The sequence below is a fragment of the Sturnira hondurensis genome, unplaced genomic scaffold (assembly GCF_014824575.4).
Source record: "Sturnira hondurensis isolate 20B ecotype Veracruz unplaced genomic scaffold, ASM1482457v3 Scaffold0022910, whole genome shotgun sequence".
In the NCBI taxonomy this organism is placed as follows: Eukaryota; Metazoa; Chordata; class Mammalia; order Chiroptera; family Phyllostomidae; genus Sturnira; species Sturnira hondurensis.
The window spans coordinates 14,297,011-14,318,190 of record NW_028095541.1 but is presented as its reverse complement, the minus strand read 5'-3'; the positions used below and the strand labels follow the sequence as shown (position 1 = coordinate 14,318,190).

The 21,180-nt window shown below is 39.2% G+C and overlaps 1 protein-coding gene and 1 pseudogene across 1 annotated transcript in view; one reads left to right on the top strand and one right to left on the bottom strand.

Moving 5' to 3' along the window:
* The window catches only part of GAD2 (glutamate decarboxylase 2), a 73,502-nt gene that overhangs the window by 27,382 nt on the left and 24,940 nt on the right, over positions 1–21,180 (top strand). Inside the window, exons 9-10 of the mRNA XM_037037216.1 lie at positions 19,136–19,190; positions 20,611–20,727. Coding sequence (XP_036893111.1) covers positions 19,136–19,190; positions 20,611–20,727 — 172 coding nt within the window. The remainder of the gene's footprint in view (positions 1–19,135; positions 19,191–20,610; positions 20,728–21,180) is intronic.
* Positions 13,812–15,673, bottom strand: LOC118980561 (fidgetin-like protein 1; annotated as a pseudogene).

Here is a 21,180-nt window from a genome sequence, read left to right as displayed (position 1 = left end):
GGATGAGTCCACCAAGCCTGCCAGCCAGGTATTCATGAGAACAAAAGACTGGCCTGGGGACATCTGACTGTCTGGAGGCAGCTTCATGCTCCAGAGAGAAGTGCAGGCCTGGAAGAAGGTGAGAAAGAAGGGAAAGCAAAGTTCTGCAGGGGTGGAACCACAGACAGGGCCACCAGGACAGAGGACAGAGGGTATCTGCCATCCGCCCACAGCAGGGCCAGGGGCCTTTGTTTCCTTCTGCTCACGGGCCTTGTGGGATGGGAAGAGAGGAGGGAGCACACAGGAAGAAGAAAGAACAAGGGGGAGAATTATAAGAAATAAAAAGTGGGATAAATAAGAACTAGGACCACAATCTTGTGTTGGATGTATAAAGTGAAGCAAGGAGTCGGGAGGTATGGGAAATGTGAGCGGGCGCAGTAGACACATGAGAGCTTTAAAAGGAATAAATGATCATTTTTACGATTAAAAAGGCAATATAAGCTTATTTTTAAAGTAGAAAATAATAGGGAAATATAGTTCTGTCACCCAAAGATCATCAGTACTAGTACCTTGGTGTCTAAACCTTTGAATCTGTTTTTAAGCATAGAAGTTTATTATTTTAAGATTTTATGTATTTATTTTTTTAGAGAGAGGGGAAGGGGAAAAAAGAAAGGGAGAGAAACATCAGTGTGCGGTTGCCTCTCACGTGTCCCCCAGCAAGGACCTGGCCAGTAACCCAAGCATATGCCGCGACCAGGAACTGAACCAGTGACCCTTTGGTTCACATCCAGTGCTCAATCCACTGAGTTACACCAGCCAGGGCTATTTTTTTTCTCTCTCACTTTTTAGTAATATTTACATTTGTGGTCATGTCTGTTTTTCTAACTAGACATGATACCATAAATATTTTCTACATTATTGCAAACACAACACACTGAACTACGTTATTTTTGAGGCGTAACTGTCAGAAAACATGATAGTTCTTTGAAGGGCTGGCTCTGGAGCTGGGCTGTTTAAATAGATCTCAGCTCTGGCATGAGCTGGAACAAATGCCTCTGTGCCTATGCCCTTATCTAAAAAAAGGAAAAAGTAATGGCACCTACTTCATAACGTCGTTGTGCATATGAAATGCATTGACAAATGTAAAATGCTAAACATGACGGCTAGAACAGAGCAAGCACAAAATATTAGTCCCCTATTTTTTATACCACTAGTTCTGGTGTTGCTGTTATAAATAACCTTACATCCTCCAGTGAGTGTTCTTATGTGCCTGGGGCTTCTCCATCTATGGGTATTTCTCAGAATAATTGTTAACTCAAACTACATGAACATTCTTAAGTAATGCATTAGGCCAAATTGCCTTTCAAAGGGTTTCATAAATTTACTCCTAGTGACTTCATTGCATGAAATATTTTGGAAAAGAAAACTAAAGCTATGTTGGTAGCTACAGGTAGTCTTTAATTCAAATAACTCACACCATCTATATAGCACGAGTTTAAGATCGAGAGCCTGGCATTAATGGATTAAGTGAAATCGGAGTGTTTGGGTTCAGGAGTCAAGGAGAGAGCCTTGAACAGTAATCTGTAGCCACCATTCCAGCCAGAACTGCTAAAGCACTCTCAGCAGCCTTTTTGTTTTCATTATCAAGTCCTCATGAAAGTCAGATGTGCAGTTCAGAAAACCACCCAAGGCTGACAAAGTGTGTACCTTCATTCCCCTTTCTCTTAATGTGCTTTACAAAGTTCATCCAAACTTTGTAAAATGTGAACCTGGACGTGCCCTCTAAAGCTTTCACTTCTTGCAGTTACCCTTTCTGGCTCTGCACATTAGTTTGTCAGCGACTTGGGTGATGGGTTTTATCTTGTTCTACTCACAGTTGACTTAATAGGAAGCTCACAATTAAAGGGAAATGTCCTAGTGAAGAGAATAATCTCTGATCTTCTAACAACAAGCTCAAAGCTATAAGTGAAAGAAGATCCCAAGAGATAATATCCCTTAATTAGCAATTATAGGGTCTCAGTTTGGTGACCCATCAAAGCAAAACATGGTTCTCAGTTAAAACATGGTTCTCAGAAATGTGCAGTAAATAATTTGTTTGGAATAGTTTCTCTCTGAGTTGAAAATTGAAAACCATTTTTATTTTATTATGTTACCCTAACAAGTAAAATAAGATAAGGTAATGCAAAACCCTCAGTTCATAATGGTTTACATTTTAATGGAAGTATCACAACTAAAAAAGTATTTTATTTTGTAAAAATGAATTATTAAATTCAAAAGAGGAAAAGGTGTTAAATCATTCCTTTGTTTCCTAAGATTTAATTTAAGAATTCCCTTTCCTTGTCAGCAAAAAGTTGAATATTTGCAGTAATGGGATTAATGGGCTATTTTGGGTGTCATTGAGTCTAATATTTGCAACACTTGAATTAGTGGAATCTAAAGTAATGATTCATCGATATATCTAAGGATAGAGAAGAAAAGTGTCAGGATGTAAAGGAAAAAAGTATTTGTGGGAGAAAACTGAGTGATATTTCAGAGTGATATTGGATTAGGTCACTGACCAAAGAAATGTTTCCCAATGGTTCAGACAGGACTAAGGAGAGAAAATCTCTACTCTGTGGATGGTAATCTTGAAGAATCTGAAGCTCTCATATGATGGGAATGAGAGCCCTGCAAGCTACTTCTTTTTGGCTGCAGGCAGTGGCCTTGGTTGGGAACACAGTGGTAAACAAGGTGGACGTCATCACGGGTGCACAAGACTTAGTCTGGTGTGCAGAAGGCAGACTTTGACACAAACGGAGACCATGGTACCTTCCAAGCCATGGGTGTGGGAGAAGTTGGCTTTCCAAAGGAACTAAAAAGAATTTGAAGGAAGTGGTCCTAATGTCCTTGTCATGAAAAATCTTATTAGCCATGTTAAGCTGGTTTGACTTTAGGCTGAAGACATGGAACATGACTGAAGGATTTTAAGGAGGAGAGCAACTTCATATTTTTATGTTAGAAAAATCATTTTAGGTGGCTAGTGAAATGTGGGTTAGAGGTTGGAAGCTGGTGACTGCAGTGAGACAAACAGGACACATGGTAGCTGACCCAAGGTAGAGCCACTGTGGAGTGATGGAATTAACAGAAATTATTAACTGATTGGTGTGCAGGGTGAGCAAGGAGGCAGGATGAATGCCAGGCTTTTGGCTTGCCAGTAAAGTCCATCTGGTGCTATTCTCTCTGGTAGGTTGCCATGAAAAACTCAGATTGGAGATAGTGAGTTTGAAAAGCATATGAGACATCCTAGCGAGGGTGTCAGGTGGGCAATGGGGGAATGTGAAGAGGCACAACAGAAGCCATGTGGGGTGAGCCCAGGGAAGAACTGAGGCAGAGGCAGAAGCAGAGGAGCCTGCCACGGAGATGGAGAAAGAGTGGTCAGAGGAGAATTGGGACCTGGGGCCATGGAGACCATGAGTGTTTCTGAAAGAAGGAGTGGTTAATGTGTCAGATGCTACTGATCAATGAAATGAGGGCCCACAACTGCCCATCGGCTTTGCTTATAAGGAAGTGGCTGATGAGTTTGGCAAAAGCAGCTTCAGTGACGGGTGACTGCAGAGGGCAGTTTGTGTTGGGTTGAAGGATGAGGCGGGAAAGGGAGAGCAACCAGGGACTGCGCTTGCAGAAGTTTAGTGTGGAGGGGAAGAAGGAGGACAAAGAGTGGAGGAGAGGTTGACTCCAGCAGGGGTTTTGGTCATTTTTTAAGAAAAGGGGCTTAAGACTTATTTAACTATGAGATAAAAGAGCTGCTAGAGAGGAAATCTGAATTACATGAAAAAAAGAAGGAATAAAATAGAGAGCAGAGGTTTCACTCCCCTGTCTCTGAGTGCTTACAATAACTCAGAAGTTATTGCGTGTCCTAAAATTGGAAGGAAACAAAGGAGGAGAGAACAGGAGTGGTGTCGGGGAAAGGTTGAGGGAGGACCGGAGGAGGCTGGGGCCAGGCCCCGGGCTTACACAGTGTTGACAATCCGCTAACGAATTTCAATTCAGAAACCCTTAGAGTTGGAAAGGTTCTTGGACATTAATTCAGCAAGTCCCCTTTAAAAAAAATTTTTACTTTGTATTTTTGTAAATAGTTTCAGACTTAAAGAAAAAATGCATGGCTAGTAACAAAAACAAAAATCGGGGTATTTCCTATACCCCAATTTACCAGTTGTTAACATTTGGACACATTTGCTTTGTCATTCTCTTTCTCTCCATCTAATTCAATATACATGTTGGATGTAATGAATATTATAATATTACATGTGTGAATTATATGTATCTTACAGATACATGTTTTCCAAACCATGAGAGTATTCCTTTCAGACATCTCTCTTTACCCCTTAATAGTTCAGTGTGGATTTTCTAAGAACAAGGATATTCACTTACATAATCACAGTACAATGAGCAAAATCAGGAAATTTGACATTGACACAAGACTATTATTTAACCTACACACTTCATTCAAATTTCATTAATTGTCCCAGTAACGTCCTTTAGAGCTATTTTTCCCTGTCCAGGGTAGCACATTGCATTCAGCTGTCATGTCTCTTTAATCTGCTTTAATCAGGAACGTTTTCTCAGACTTCCTTTGTCTTTCATAACATTGATATTCTTGAAGGGTATAGACCACTAATTTTGTAGACCCTGTGTTAAGTTAGGTTTGCCTGGTATTTCCTCATGATTAGATTCAGGTGATACATTTGGAGCAGCGGTTCCCGGGAGGTGATACCTATCTTTCTCAAGTGTGCCTCATTGGGAGGTTTGTCACATTATCATTAGTCAGCTTTGGCCATTTGCTTAAGGTGCTGTGTGCCAGGCTTCTCCACTGGAAAGGGACTGTTCTCTGTTTTGTCGTCAATAGGTATCTCTCAGGGAGAACTTTCAGACCAGAAATAGTCGTGTCCTCCTGAAACATTCTCTCACTAATTTAGCATCCACTGAGGAATCTTGCAGGAATGATTATTAAGATGGCTGCAAAACAGCGATTTTTCTAATTCCACATTCCTTCTTCATTTATTAGTTCCTTTCATTCTACTGTAAGAAAGAGCTCTCTCCTTCTCTCTTTTCCTTTCTCTGTTATTTGTTATCAATATGGACTCATAGGTACTTTTAGAAATTAATTCTCTTTGGCATTCTCTCCAATTTTTTTTTGTTTTTCCATCTCTTACCCCTCCATTCAGAGTTTCCTTTAAATTATCCAGATAACTAGTAAATTGCTATAAAACTTCACAGAAAATAAATCTGGCAAACACACATCACTCCTGGTTGAGGTAAGACTGGAAGAGTCATTGGCCTTCCGAGCTCACATGTAACACAAGGAATCTGTTAGCTATTTTGATTAATACTTTCCTACTACAAAAATTAACTACTTACCTGCCCTGGCTGGTGTAGCTCAGTGGATTGATCTCGGGCCTGCGAATCCGACGATCGCGGTTTGATTCCCAGTCAGGGCACATGCCTGGGTTGCAGGCTGGTTCCCTGCAGGCCAGCTCCCAGCAGGGAATGCACAAAAGACAACCATACATTGATGTTTCTCTCCCTCTCTCCTTCCCTTCCCCTCTAAAGATAAATAAATAAAATCTAAAAAAAAATTAATTACTTACACTTTCATGTACATTTTTATTTTTTCCTTTCATATATTACTTAGCTTTGTAAATTACAGCTAGAGTGCATTTCCCCATGGTCATTAAGTACCTCACTTTATTGTACAATTGATATACAATTAAAAGTATAGATAATCTGGAATCATTATGCTTTTTTATTAAATTAGCTTAATTGTGGTCAGCGTTTGAAGTCAGTTATGGAAGGTAATTAACTCTTTCAGGCCCTCAGGGAACTGTTGAGGGCCCTGTAATAGGACACACTTCACAGAGACCCTAAATCAGTTATTACTAAGCAGGACTGTAGTCAAGCCTCCCAGTGTCATCTGTCCTGTGGGTGTAGGTGCAGAGAACACAGAGGTGCTCATGGTGTGTGCCTTCATTATGTCCTACATAAGGAAGACTTATGAATAATAATAGCTGAGTTCTGGCCAGGTAGCGCAGTTGGTTAGAGCATCGTTCCAATACACCGTGGTGGCAGGTTTAATCCCTGATCAGGGCACATATAAGAATTAACCAACAAATGCATAAGTAAGTGGAACAACAAATTGATGTCTCTCTTTCTCTCTCAACTCAATGCAAAATGATAATGACAGCTGACACTTAGTTTGTTATGTGTCAGGCATAGTTTTAAGCACTTTACAAGTTGATCCAGTTAACTTATTTCATTGGAGACACAAAAGAGTCTATTTCCTTACATCTACCTGGTGTTGACATAATTTGTGAAGGGTTTTTGTATATACAACAGCCCTACAGTATGGTATATTCTTCTTCCTCCATTTGACTCATAACCCTGTGGCACAGTTGCGACATCTCCAAGGTCACAGCTGGTAAGTGAAGAATCAGGGATTGGACTCAGAACACCTAGTGTTCAACAGTTAATGGCCCCTTCTTTTTTTTTTAGTTTGGTAAATTTACATAACAAAATTTACCATCCTAGCCATTTATAAGTGTACAGTTTAGTGATAGCAGTATATTCAAACTGTTGTCCAATCATCATAACTATCCATCTCCAAAACTTTTCATCTTGGAAAACAGAAGCTCTGTACCCATTAAACATCTCCCCAGTTCTCCTTCCCCCCAGCCCTCTGTGACCAGCATTCTACTTTCTGTGACTATGAATTTGACTGCTCCAGTTACCTCACCCTTTTCATGATTCACTTATTTCATTTGGCCTAGTGTTCTCAAGGTTTATTCATATTGTCATATGTGTCAGAATTTTCTATGATTTTAAGGCTAAACAGTATTCTCCAAACAGTCATATTTAAGGCTGAATAGTATATGCTGCTTGAGTTGCTCCTACATTTTAGCTACTTTGAATGATGCTGCTGTGAATACGGGTACATAAATGTCTCTGAGCTCTGCTTTTCAATTTTTGGCTATATATTCAGAAGTGAAATTTCTGGATGATGTGGTCATTCTGTTTTTTAAAGATATTCACTGTCATTATTCACTTTTCTCAATATATTTTTAAATTTTTATTTATTGATTTTAGAGAGAGAGAGAGAGACATTGATTTGTTATTCATCGGCTGCTTCCTTGGTGTATCGGGACAATGCTCTAACCAACTGAGCTGCCTGGCCAGGGTAGTCATTCTGTTTTTAATGTTTTTGAGGAGCTGACACTATTTTTCATTTTATATTTCCACCAGCAGTGTACGAGCATTCTAATTTCCTTACGTCTTTGTCAACAATGGTTATTTTCTGTTTTATTTGTTTTATAGTAGCCATCCCAATGGTTTAAGGTGGTACGTCATTGTGGCTTTGATTTGCGTTTCCCTAGTGATTAGTGATGTTGAGAAATATTTCATGTTTTTTGCCCATTTGTACATCTTTTTTGGAGAAATGTCTACTAAAGTCCTTTTCCCATTTTTAAGAATTATATTCACCTATTTATTTTTACTTTTTTAAAGAAATACTTTTCCAACTTTATTGAGCTATAATTGACAAATAAAAAGTGAATATATTTAAGGTATATAATGATGTGAGATGATATATGTATACACTGTAAAATGATTACCACAATCAAGCTAATTAGCATGTCTATCCCCTCAGAGTTATCATTTGTGTGTGTGGAGAGAGGATACTTAAGATCTAGTCTCTTATCAAATTTCAAATACACAAAACAGCCTTATTAACTATAGTCACCACGCTGCACATTAGATCCCCAGAACTCATTCATCATTTAACTAAAAGTTTATACTCTTTGACCAACATCTCCCCATTTTCTCCATCTAATAGCTTCTGGCCATCACCATTGTACTTTCTGCTTCTGAGTTCAACTTTTTTAGATTCCATATATAAATGAATTCAGACAGCATTTGTCTTACTCTCTCTGACTTATTTCACTTAGCAAAATGTTTTCCAGGTTCACCCATGTTGTCACAAGATTTCTTTCTTTCTCATAATATTCCATGGCACATACATACCACGTTTTCTTAACCTGTTCCTCCATCAGTAGACACTGAGGTTGTTTCCATGTTTTGGCTATTATAAATCACAATGCTGCAGTGAACATGGGGGCGCAGCTGTCGCTTCGAGATACTGATTCATTTTCTTTGGATATATACAGTGGGATTCTTGTGTCATACAGTAGTTTTATTTTTCATTTTTGAGGAACCTCCACACTGTTTTTCATAAATGGCTGAAACAATTTACATTCTCACCAAGAGCATAAACGGGTTCCCTTTTCTCCACACCCTTGCCAACACTTATGGCTTGTCTTTTTTATACTAGCCATTCTAACAGCTGTGAATACCTCATTGTGGCTCTGATTTGCATTTCCCTGATTAGTAATATTGAGCACCTTTTTGTACACCTGTTAATCACTTGTATGCCTTCTTTGAAAAATTGGCTATTCAAGTTCTTTGCCAATTTTTAAATTAGGTTATTTTGGTTTTGCTATTGAATTATAGGAGTTTCTAATGTATGTTAGAGAGTAAACCATTGCCAGATACATGGTTTACAAGTATTTTCTCCCACTCCATAAGCTGCCTTTTCATTTTGCTGATTGTTTTGCTGTCAAGAAGCTTTTTAGTTTGATATAGTATCACTTGTTTATTTTTATTTTTTGCCTTTGCTGTGCTGTGACACCCCAAATAAAAATGATCACCAACACTGATTGTAAAGAGCTCACCCCCAGACCAAAACAAATGGCCCTATATTTTCGGCGGGGGGGCATTATGGTTTTCAGTCTTACATTCATGTCTACCTATTTTGTGTTACATTTTGTTTATGATGTAAGATAGTGGTCCAGTTTCATTCTTCTGCATGTGGCTGTTCAGTTTTCCCAACACCATTTATTGAAGAAGCAATCCTCTCCCCATGGTGTATTCTTGGTACCTTTGTCAAAGATTAGTTGACGGTATGTGCATGAGTTTACTTTTGGGTTCTTCTTCCTGTTCAATTGGTCTATATTTGTTTTTACAGTACCATACTGTTTTGATTACTATAACTTGATAACACAGTTTGAAATCAGGAAGTGTGATGCATCAAACTTTGTTCTTCTTTACCAAGATTGTTTTTAGCTACTTGGGTTCTTTTACGGTTTCATACAAATTTGGGGATTTTTTTTCTATTTTGATAGGGTTTGCATTGAATCTATAAGTTGTCTTGGGTAGGTAGTATGGACATTTTAACAACACTAAATTGTTCAATCCATGATCATAGGACATCTTTCCCTTTATTTGTGCCTTCTTCCATTGATATCTTGTAATTTTCAATGTACAGATCTTTCACCTCCTTTCCTAAATTTGTTTCTAAGTATTTTATTCTCTTTGATGTTATTGTAAGTGGGCTTGATTTCTATGTCTTGATTTTGTATCCTGCAACTTTATTCAATTTACTTATTATTTCTAACAGTTTTTTGTTAAAGTCTTGGGGTTCTTCTAGATTGTATCATCTGTGACCATAGACAGTATAACCTTCTTTTCCCGTTTTGATGTCATATTTTTCTTTTTCTAGTCTAAATGCTCTGGCTAGGACTTAAAATGCTATCTTGACTAGAAGTAGTGAAAGTGGACAATTTTACCTTGTTCTTATTTCTTTTGTAGAGAAGAAGTTTTTGTCTTTTCACTATTGAGTATGTTAGTTGAGAGCTTGTCATCCATGGCCTTTATTATGTTAAGGTAAATGTTTCTACTACACCCAGTTAGTTGAGAGTTTTTAAACTCTCTCATCCAAGAAATAAGTCCAACATGATCATGGTGTGTGACCCTTTTAGGTACTGTTAAATTCAAGTTGCTAGTATTTAGTTGAGGATTTATGTTCACCAGTGATATTGGCCTGTAATTTTCTTTTCTTGTAGTGTTCTGGCTTTAGTATGAGAGGGTAATACTAGCCTCATAAAGTGAGTCAGAATGTGTTTCTTTTTCAATTGTTTGAAAGAACCTGATAAGTATTGGCCTTTATTCTTCTTTGAATGTTTGGTGGAATTTACTTACCTGTGAAACCATTCTGAGCTTTTCTTTGTTGAAGGTTGTTGACTACTTCTTAAATCTCTTACTCATTATTGCTTTGTTCGGAAATTCTGTATCTTCATAATGCAGTCTTGGTAGGTTGTAGGTTTCGAGGAATTATCCCTTTTCTACATTGTCCAGTTTGTTGGCATGTAATTTTTTATAGTAATCCTTTAGGACCCTTTGTATTTCTGTGGTATTTTATGATGTATTCTTTTTCATTTATAATTTTATTTATTTGAATCCTCTCTTTTTCTTGGTAAGTCTAGCTAAAGGTTTGTCAATTTTGTTTATTTTTTCAAAAAAACCAACTCTTAGTTTTACTCATCTTTTCTATTGCCGCTCTCATCTCATTTATTTCTGCCTTATTATTTCTAGTCTCATTTATTTATTCTTTATTATTTTCTTTATTATGCTAATTTGGTGCCTTATTTTTTTTCTTCTTTTTCTAGTTCCTTGATACATAAAGTTAGATGACTTGAGATCTTTATTTTTTCTTAATGTAGGCATTTATCACTATCAGCTTCCCTCATAGAACTGCTTTGCTGCATGCTACAAGTTTTGGCATGCTGTGTTTCATTTCATTTCTCTAAGGTACATTTGATTTCTCTTTTGATTTCTTTGATCCACTGGTTGTTCAGGAGTGTGTTGCTTCAATTTCCACATATTTATGACTTTTCCATTTTTTCTCCTATTATCGATGTCGTACCACTATGGCCAGAAAGGATACTTGACATGATTTTAGCTTTCTAAAATTTGTTAGGGCTTGTTTTGTGGCCTAATCTATGCTCTATTCCGGAAAATGTCCACATGCACTTGAAAAGAATGTGTATCATGCTGCTATTGGATGGAATGTTCTAGACATGCCTCTTAGGTTCATTCAACCACTTTTAATTGGATTGTTTCTATGTTGTTGAGTTCAAGGAGTTCTCTATATACTATGGATACTAATCCTTTATCATATATATGACTTGCAAATATCTCCTCCCATTATGTAGGTTGCCTTTTTACTTGATTGTAGTGTTGTTTGATGCACAAACTTTTGAATTTTCATGAGGTTCAATTTGTCTATTTTTTTTCTTTTGTTGATTGTGCTTTTGGGCCCATATTCATAAAAATATTCATTGCAAAATTCAAGGTCATGAAGCTTTAGTTCTATGCTTTCTTCTAAGAGTTTTTTTTTAATTAAAATTTTTTAATTAGTTTACATTCAGTATTATTTTGTATTACTAGTTTCAGGTGTGTCTTCTAAGAGTTTTATAGTTATATCTCTTACATTTAACTCTCAATTCATTATAAGTTAATTTTTATATATGTTGTTAAGTGAGGGATAATCCCTTCTTTTAAAAAAAGGAAAGAACATTATTTTTATTTCAGAAGTAGAACATATTCATTATAGAAAAGTAATGGAGGGCAGGAACAAGTATAAAGGACACAGATAATAACAAGAGGGGGTGGAAATGAGAAAGAGGTGAGGAGGGCTGGGGGATGGGCTGGGATGGGGGTAAAAGGCAGAAAACTGTACTTGAACAACAGTTAAAATAAAAATTTAAAAAAGAAAAATAATGGAGGAATGCAGACAAAATTTCTTATAATCTTTTGGTGCATACAATTCCATATATATACATATATAAATATAATTTAAACACATTTACTGATTAGAATTTGTTGTTTACATAATTAAAATATGAGCAATTTTTGTTCCATTAGAAATTCTCCAATATAATTCTCAATTACATGTAATAGTCTATTGTTTACAACTTGTTATTGTTACTTATTAAGTAATTTAACAAACCCGTTGTTAGATATTTAAATCACTTTAAGTTTCGCTACTTAAAAATGCTAATATAAACATCATTGTGGCTAAGGATTTACATATATTTTATGTTATTTGCCTAGGATAATTTCCTAGAAATAGAATTTCTGAGCCCAGGACTATGCCCATTTTAAGAGTTATGATTCTTGCTAGCATGTTGCCCTTCAAAAAAGAGCCTATCAATTATATTCTCCCCAAGGAGTACCCAGGGGCGACTGCTTACCGTGTCCTCACTAAACCTGGGAGTAAAACCTTAAGTGGCCTGTATGGATTTGCCACATGGAACCTCTTATTATTCATTATTATTATTATTGCGCTCATTTGCACTTCTGATAATTAGCAAAGTCAAGCATTTGATGCTTATCAGTTATTTATAAATGAAAAAAGAAAGTCTTTTCTTATCATACAATGCATCATTTGCATCATACAATGCATCATTTCTAAAATGCATCATTTGCTTTTTAATTTTATCTATGGTATTTATAAAAATACCATAGATAAAATTAAATATTCTATTTTTTGGTAGTCAGAGCTATCATTAATCATTCATTTCCCACCTTTAGTGCCTTCTATAGAAAGTATTCCCATCCTTAGTACACATTAACATTAATCTTTCCTATAGAGCCTTTATATTATTATTTTAATAATTGATCTAATTGAAATTTATTTTGATCTATGGTGTTGGCGAGATAGGTAATTTTTCTAATTTATTTTTTGCCACATGTTCCAATGCCATGTGAAAGTTAAAAAAGTATTGTAGTCACTGATCTGCATATACTAAATTCATATCAGGCCTGTTCCTAGTCTTTAGTTTTGTTCCACTGATTTTCCTATTTGGCTTTGTTAGCATACTTTTTAATCACACTACAGTTTTACAATGTGTTCTACATTCTGGTAGAGAGAAATATGTCCCCTGCCTATCCTTGTGTTTGTGTGCTACTTTTAAAAACATTGAATACCCTTATTTATGTTTTTCAGTTAGTTGTACTTCAGAACTATTTCCCCAGGTTCCCATCTTCCCACAACTTCCACTGGGGATCATGTTGGAATTGTGTTTAGAGATCAATTGTATGTAGTTACCACACTGTTTTCTCACCAAAAACATGGTGTATCTTTCTGTTTATCCAAACCTTTTTTGAATCTTTTGGTAAAAATCTATTTTTTTCCTTCTTTTTTTAAAGATTTCATTTATTTATCTTTAGAGGGGAAGGGAAGGAGAGAAGGAGAGAAATATCAATGTATGGTTGCCTCTTGTGCATCCCCTGCTGGGAACCTGACTGCAACCCAGGCATGAGCCCTGACTGGGAATCGAACCAAAATCCTTTGGTTCGCAGGCCTGCACTCAATCCACTGACCTATGCAAGCCAGGGGTCTTTTCCTTCTTTTTAAATTTTTGAACATATTTTATTTGTTCATCCTGGTAGGGAAAAAGACTTTATCAGGTTACAAACCAGACAGAGTGAAAACTGGCATTTTCACTCCAGCTTTGGTGGGATCTCAGATCTTTAAACAACAGGAAGCAAAGCTCCATCTCTAAGGTACACCCTACGCGAGCCAGCACTGAGAATCCCGTGGGCTTCAGAAGAAACCTGTCATACATCCTTACGCACAAATAAGACTCACTTTCCATTTGAACTCACTAGTCATCTCATTATACATCTTGAAAAATACCTGTTAGAAACAACAGAAAAAAGTTTCTTTGTGTCTTGTATGAATAGGTATACACATCAGGTAACAACTGATGGAAGAAAAATCAAGTTTCTATTAATACAGGCTGTCAATCAACTATAAAATCTTAGCTATCACTATCTATTTTATTTGAGGTATTGGATTCAGAATATACACTAAGAGTACAATTAATAAATCCCCAGTTTCCTAAGCTAAAAAATGGAAAAGACTACTACAAAAATGCCATCTTTTAATTTAACTGCCCTATTTACTTTCCACAGTCAAAATTCTTGTTCCAGTTTTCATAAAGCTTTATAGCCTTTGGAGACACACTGGGTCACCCAGCTGACAGCTAGGGGCCAAGTGGTGGGGTAGGAGGGATTGAGCAAAAAGGGAAAAGGACACAAAGACCTAGACAATAGTGTGGCGATTGCTGGGGAGAGGGGGTACACAGGGACTAATAGGTATATAAAAAATACAATAAAAATTAAATTTTTAAGAAAAGAATATAAAGGGGTTTTGAGACAAAATGAAATCATTTTCAAAATCAATGCCAGCTGTCGGTGGAACTTGACCTGGTGTTACTGTGGCCACACTGGCAATCTGTGAACTATGAATGGGACCAAGGGGGACCTCAATGCACAGCTGCATCACATTGGCCCCCGAGAACCCTTCCCATCGCTGCACAACCAGTTCAGTTTCCTTCTCACAGAGACAGCCCTGCACCCTGGACATCAGATCAATTAATGACCTTGTTTCTCCCGCATGACTTCTGGGAGGGGAATGCAGAACCTTGTCACCAGGCTCTTCTGGCAGCCTCATGACTTCCTAAGAGCAATTGTTTGCTCCCACCACTGGCATATAATCTCCAGAAGACAAGGCTGTTCCAACTAACGAAACTAGAAACTCAGTTTTTATCCTCCTGGAAGACTCATGCTCACCATTGCCCCACTCCACTGAGATAACAGGGAATCATTTTTATCAATAAATATTACAGTTGGCTGCTGACATCCTGCAACAGCAAATAACAGTGCACGGACCACTTTCTCCCCTTCACCTACCCACTTACAGGTTAAAGAGGAGTCAGAGATACTGAAATGGTTCCCCGGTGCCCCGCCACCGGGACACCCCCCCCCCCCCACCGGCAGGCTGACTAGCAACACAGTTGCCAATCAGTGTTTTTCCAGTCCCAGGAGAACCAAAGAGCAGAATTCCTTTCTGGGGTTCTCATAAACCGGTGAAGGTGTCTAGCCTCATCATGGGCCACACAACTATCTCCTTTACTGTGGCTTTGGAAAACTCCACTCCTGCAGCATCTTACCAGTTCACGAGGGCTCAGGGTCCATAATCTGCTCATAATCAGTTCAATCGTATTTGGCTCCAAGCTCTTCAGACACTCAACTGCATGTGCTGGTTCTGTGTGTCCAGTGCCGTCAGGCTTACACTGCACCCCCTGTTCAGATCCCTCTGCCCATCTTGGTTAGGTATAGGAGGAACAAACTTTCCGAATATTCCTCACGATTGACTGGCTCCCAAAGACCTTTCCACACCACGTGTGAAGACCCTGATGCGCGGAGCGCTGATCTACCCTCCATCATCACTCCTTTGCAGTTTTAAAAGTTGCCAGGCTGCTTTCCTCTCTTGCACCATTATCTTCTGTTTTCCTAACAGCCTTGTTCAGGATCATGGTGGCAAGTGCCTCAGTGGTGCCAAAACCACAAAAGCTTTCCTTTCCCAAGGATGCGAGACTGACTGGATGAGAGCAAACACAGTCAGTCCTAAGCTGGCTTTTGGAGGCCTGTTCCTTCCCTTCTGACAATTACAAGTAAGGGTGTGGCTGGAATTTTGCAGTGGCTAATTCGCCAAAAGGTGTTGAGAATGTGGGACACGCCCTTGGGGTGTTTGTCACCCAAGGTGGCTGGGCATTCTAAGGGCTCTTCAAAGGGCTGCTCTCTGGGATGTTTTGGGTCCTAGCTGTGCCATGAGCTGGATTGTTCAGTGGATCACTCTCCCCAAAACCATCACAAAGACAATGGCCTGTTCGTGGATTACAACTGATGTTCTGGCAGGTGCCAACAGGAAATCTTTGAACTTTTTGCCAGCCCGCATCATATCTTTGTGAACAGCCATGCTCTACTCACTTAGGAAAACCTGGTAGAATTACTACAGGTTCAGCAGGGCCAGTGAGCACAGGTCACCAGTCACCGATGACTAAAGCGCCCCATACCTGACCATTTAGATGCCTGCCTAGAGGTCACACTCTTCAGTAATATTCTCCTTTGGGTAAGAAAGTTAGTTTTCTCCTTCGGAGCCAGGGAAGGTAGCCATGAATCTGGGTCCAAAGTCCTCACACAATGTAATTCATGAGTTTTGCCCTTCCCACAGAGAGAAGGATTTGTTGGCAATTCTAGGATTGTGGGATTTTGCAGAGGCAACTTTATGAAGTTATTTGACTCTGTAGCATCATGTGACTTTTGAAAGGCTGTTGCTAATCAGGAATTTTAATTCAAAACAGGAACATGCAAAGCAGCAGTCTGGTTCAGAAGTTGTCACTTGAATGGCAGTCCCTTCTTACACACTGACAACTGACACAGAGCAGCGTTACAAAGCACCAGTCATGACTTCATTTTGAGCCTAAAGGCCGATGTGTAAACATTAAAGATAACTCTTTGCCATGGAAATACTTTTAGAACAGACCAGAGGAGGCAACAGCTGCCATCCAAAGCTGCCCTGCATCAAGAGATGCTTCTCTGGAAAGGCCAGGACTGGCAAGGCAGCCCCTAATCCTCCAAATAGCCTGCTGGTTGTCACCCAGTGTGCACACCCCTCAGCACATGGGCAGGCAGGGGACACATGGTGCCACATCTGGAGCTCCTTCTGCTTGTGGCCCTAAGCCGTGATGGCTCAAAGCCATGGGTAACATGAAAAGTATTGGGCTTACTTGGCTCACTTAGTATGTTATACAATTATTTAAATGCCTACCAGGTTAAAACTTCATTTCTAAAGCAATATTTCTTGGAGCTACAACTACTCACTTCCAAATCACCCTGGGTGCTTATTAGAAATGCAAATTCCTATGCATGCCTGTCTATGAACCATGTTATTATCTCCCTTGATTGCATGCAAGTCCTGGAGAGTAGAAACTGGACTGTTTTACCCTGGTACCCCAGCACCCCTAACAGTGTTTAGCACATAGTAAGTGCTCAGTAAATTCTTGTGGGGTAAATTAATTCCAGGTGCTATAACTGACCTACTGAATCAAAATCCCTAAAAGCAGAGCTAAAGAATCTGCATTTTAAAGATGTAGACTGGTGTTTTCTATGCACCCTACACTTTAAGAACTATTGTTCTAAAGTAATTCAGCCAATTATAAGATAGAGGGAAAGATGAAAAGTTATGTCTCCCGAGGCCCCCGTACTCCTTACAGAGTGAGGTAGAGTGAACATATTAATATCATCCTTGGGTTAAACTTTTGCCTTATAGTCACACACCTCCCACAAATGGTGATCCACCACCTGAGTGTGCCAGGCTCTGGCTTCCTAAGTGGACAAAACAAAGATGGGCGTGGAAGGCAGAGTGCCTCAGCAGGACCAGTCCTGCCCTGTCAAGAGCCACACCCACCACCTGCCACTGTGCAAGAAGCAAACATGTGGACTGGATTACAGTGGTCCCTCTTACCCATGGTTTCACTTATCCACAGTCAACCATGATTCGAAATATTAAATGGAAAATTCCAAGAGTAACCCATAAGTTTTAAATTATGCACTGTTCTGCTGAGCAGTATGATGAAATCCCATGCTGTCCTGCTCCATCCCACCTGAAACATAAATTATCCCTTTGATCAGCGTCTCCGTGGTGTAGATGCTCCCTACCTATTAGTCCTTGGTAGCCATCTCAGTCATCAGACTGACCATCACAGCATCATAGTACTGATGTTCAGGTCACCCTTACTTAACTTAACAATGGCCCCAGGTGTAAGGCAGATGCCAAAAAGAAGCTGTAAAGTGCTTCCTTTAAATGAAAAAAGTGAGTAGAGAAGAATAAGATGTTTTCAGAGAAAAAAAGAGAGAGACCACATTTTCTTAATTTTCATCTATGGTATATTGCTTAATGGTTCTATTTTATTATTACTTGTTTATCTCTTAATATGCCTAACATATAAATTAAACTCTCCTATAGGTATGCAGATATAGGAGAAAACATAGTATATATAGGGTTTGTACTACCCACTGGGGCTCTTGAAATATATCCCCCGTAGATAAGGGGGGAGTACAGTGTTGGACAAGCCTACCCCGCCCTGCTGCCCCACAGCTCACAGATATGGAAATGGAACTGACTAGATGTTCATTACTGCTCTCCTGGAAGGCTTGACTGACACCTCTGATTCATGAAAGCCAGATACTATCTCAAAGGATTTATCTTATCCCAAAAGACTCCAATTATTCCAAATAGGCTTCCTATATGTTTGGCCCTTTGAGCTTGTGCTGGAAGCTTGGCATTTTATTTCTAGTTACAATCAGCCTTTTATGAGCTTTTAACCTTCGGTAGTCACTTCACCTCTCTTGGTCCGTTTACTCATTTGAAATATGAGCTGAGTAAACTAGAATCGGCTCTCGAGCCTCTTTCAATTTCAACATACCCTAATCTTCGACACCGTACTGCCCTATGCTTAACAACACATCCAGAGGTGATTAGATGAGCAGATTGCAACCCTCAAGCTAGTCCACCTCAAACTCTCCAAAGTTTGGGTAGACAAGGTAAACTTTGGGATCTGGAACCAATTTCTAGGAATTCTGTCTCCCAATTTCCACATATTAGGAAATTACTCTAGGGATTTTAATGTGCTAGGGACTTTATATAAAAGATAAATATCTGAATTTCCTCTGAAATGTGAACATTTTGTGCATAGCAGCCTCTGGGACAAGGTGTTTTAGCAGAGCCTGCTCTGAGAGAGGTGAAAATCACTACTTCGAGGGTTACTCTCAGGCCACGCTGTGGGAAGAGAAATTTATGGAATGAGATGCTCTCTCCACCACCCTCTCTGTGCATTCCCTCTGTCGCTCCTTCTGTCCCCATCACACAGAAGTTCCCCCAAGGGTGGGCTGCTCTGAATTACACATTAATGCTCTTTGTCCCCTAGCACCCTCACGAACTAGTCTCTGCTAACTGGTCCATTACCTGGGCCTGGTCATTGTGCTTTAACCGCCTTTCTTTGGAAAACAGCTTCCCATCAATCAGCGGTTCTTGGTGCCTTCGGGCCTAATATCTGCTTTATAGTCCAGCTATTCTGGAACGCTTCCTTTGTTAGCCTGATGACCTAAAAAGCAGGGTCTGTACAGAGAGGACGGACCCACGACTGTTCTGACAGTGCAGTGTGGTCAGGGGCCCCCAGGACCTGCCAGGAATTACAGCCCTGCATCATTTGGGGAGGAAATGCATTTTTTTCCTGAAAAGAGGCAAGGAGTTGTTTAAACTGACCATTATTAACCAATGGTTCAGGGTTGGACTTTTACTCTCATGTGGCCACTCATCCAAGACAAAAAAAGTACATTATTCAAGTCAAATCTATAATATATTTATTTTTCCTTTCAGGGGAAAAATGATCCCATCTGATCTTGAAAGAAGGATCCTTGAAGTCAAACAAAAAGTAAGTTTTTGTGTGGAGCTTTATGCTGCCCAAGACATGCTAAGGGTACAGATTTGTATTCCTATCTAGTGGAGAACAGACTTTGGTTTTAGTTTTAAAAAGAAGACACCAGCCTCAACCTCCCAGCTTTAATGAGAATGTGAAGTTTTGCACCCAGTCATTCTCTGTCTCTCTGAGTTGTAGGCTCTGCTTCAGAAATATCTAAGTTGCTGGATAAATAACACACACAATAATGTTGTAAGGATTTCCAAAGCATTTTTCTTCTTAGGTGATGAGGTTTGAAATTAAACAGACACATTTGAAAGATCATTTTCACAAGTGGAAAATACCAGAATGCTAATGTGGCGTGTGAGTTACTGGTGTGGTGTTATTTAAAAGGAATCCTTTTTCCTGCCTGGACACACACTGATATGACTGGCTCTCCCAACATCTTATTTTCCAGGAGCAATTTAGAACTCTTTTTAGAAGTAACCAGTTCTGAAGACCTGCTAGAGATTCCCACAGAGCTCTGGGAACTCATTTACATGGATGGTTCACAAGCCAGAGAGCTTGCTTTTAAAATTCTCTTAGTTTAACTTTTCCTGGATATAATACGCAGTTCCTATTTCAATGCTATAAGATACACATCTAATTATTATGAACTCAGGAATCATATTTTAAATATGACCTTTTCCCTGACACAAATTGGCATACAGTTCCCCTTGTTCTTGTCCTAGAACTGCTTCTTGAAACATAAATCACAGATTAAACTTTGCTGCCACCTACAGACTGCCTCTGTAACGTCATGTTACATCATGTTGGTTCAATCAAGAATGCCGACAGCATTCTTCAGCCTTCTTTCAGCAGCCACATATTATTTCAGTCAAGTTCACCGAGCCAGGGCCAGTCAGACAGAGAACTACTAAGATACATAAAAGCCATGGCTATTGTTTAGCTGATGTGTATCCTCTTCTCTAAGATTCCAAACACATTATCTGAGGATTTTCCAAATAGGAGTAATGGGCTGGAGTTCCTTCTCGTCGTTCTCTTTTCTGCTTATTTATTAGGTTCAGAGGGCCTGTTATTAAAAAGGAAGACTAGAAAGTCAGCAAAAGGGGCTGGCGAGGCCAGAAAATCTCCCTGGAATATATAAATGACCTGTGGGCACTACAAAGGTTGTTTACCTCTGGGTCCAGTGCAGCCTCTTCTGAGAACCAGTCTTCTCATAGGGCAACTGCAGGTCCAGCAGAATGGCCTGGAGAACTCAGATCCTAGAGTATGAATATCATTCCTACCAGGCTTCAAGTTTCAATTATCCTTCTGATGGCTCCCCAAATGCACATGTGTGCGATAGGGGAAGAATGTCCGCTGTTTTTGTCAGCTATGTCAAAGAATGCTTGAACCCCTGTTTTACATACCTGGGGCTTTCTCATTTGCATAGGGATTCGTTCCTTTCCTTGTGAGCGCCACGGCTGGGACCACCGTGTATGGAGCGTTTGATCCCCTCTTAGCTGTCGCTGACATTTGCAAGAAGTATAAGATCTGGATGCACGTGGATGTAAGTATCCCCTAGGACCTACCACTAACCTTTCCTTGCACATTTTTCACCTGGAGCTCGTGGAATGAAATTTGTATCTCACCCTCTCTCTTTTACTTTAGGAGCTTATTTTCAAACGGTGATATTTCAGCTTTTAAAGAGTGCAAAGACAAAATAGCACACAACTCACATAGTATACAGTATTCACTATAAGCAGCCTCAGGCTGATAATGCCTTAATGTTCCCGACGTTATTCTCATTTCTTTGACCAATACCTGAGCTGAGCACTTAGTTTGCAATTCATTGAGCTATAATGTCCTACGTACATACACACAGTCACACACATAGAGAGCTTACTTCCCGGCAAGAATAACCAAAAGGGTAAATAGGAGTTGCATTTACACAGGAAACCCAAAGGGTAAAAACCCCAACTCAACCCAGATATTTATATGTATTGAATGGGAAGCAGACTTG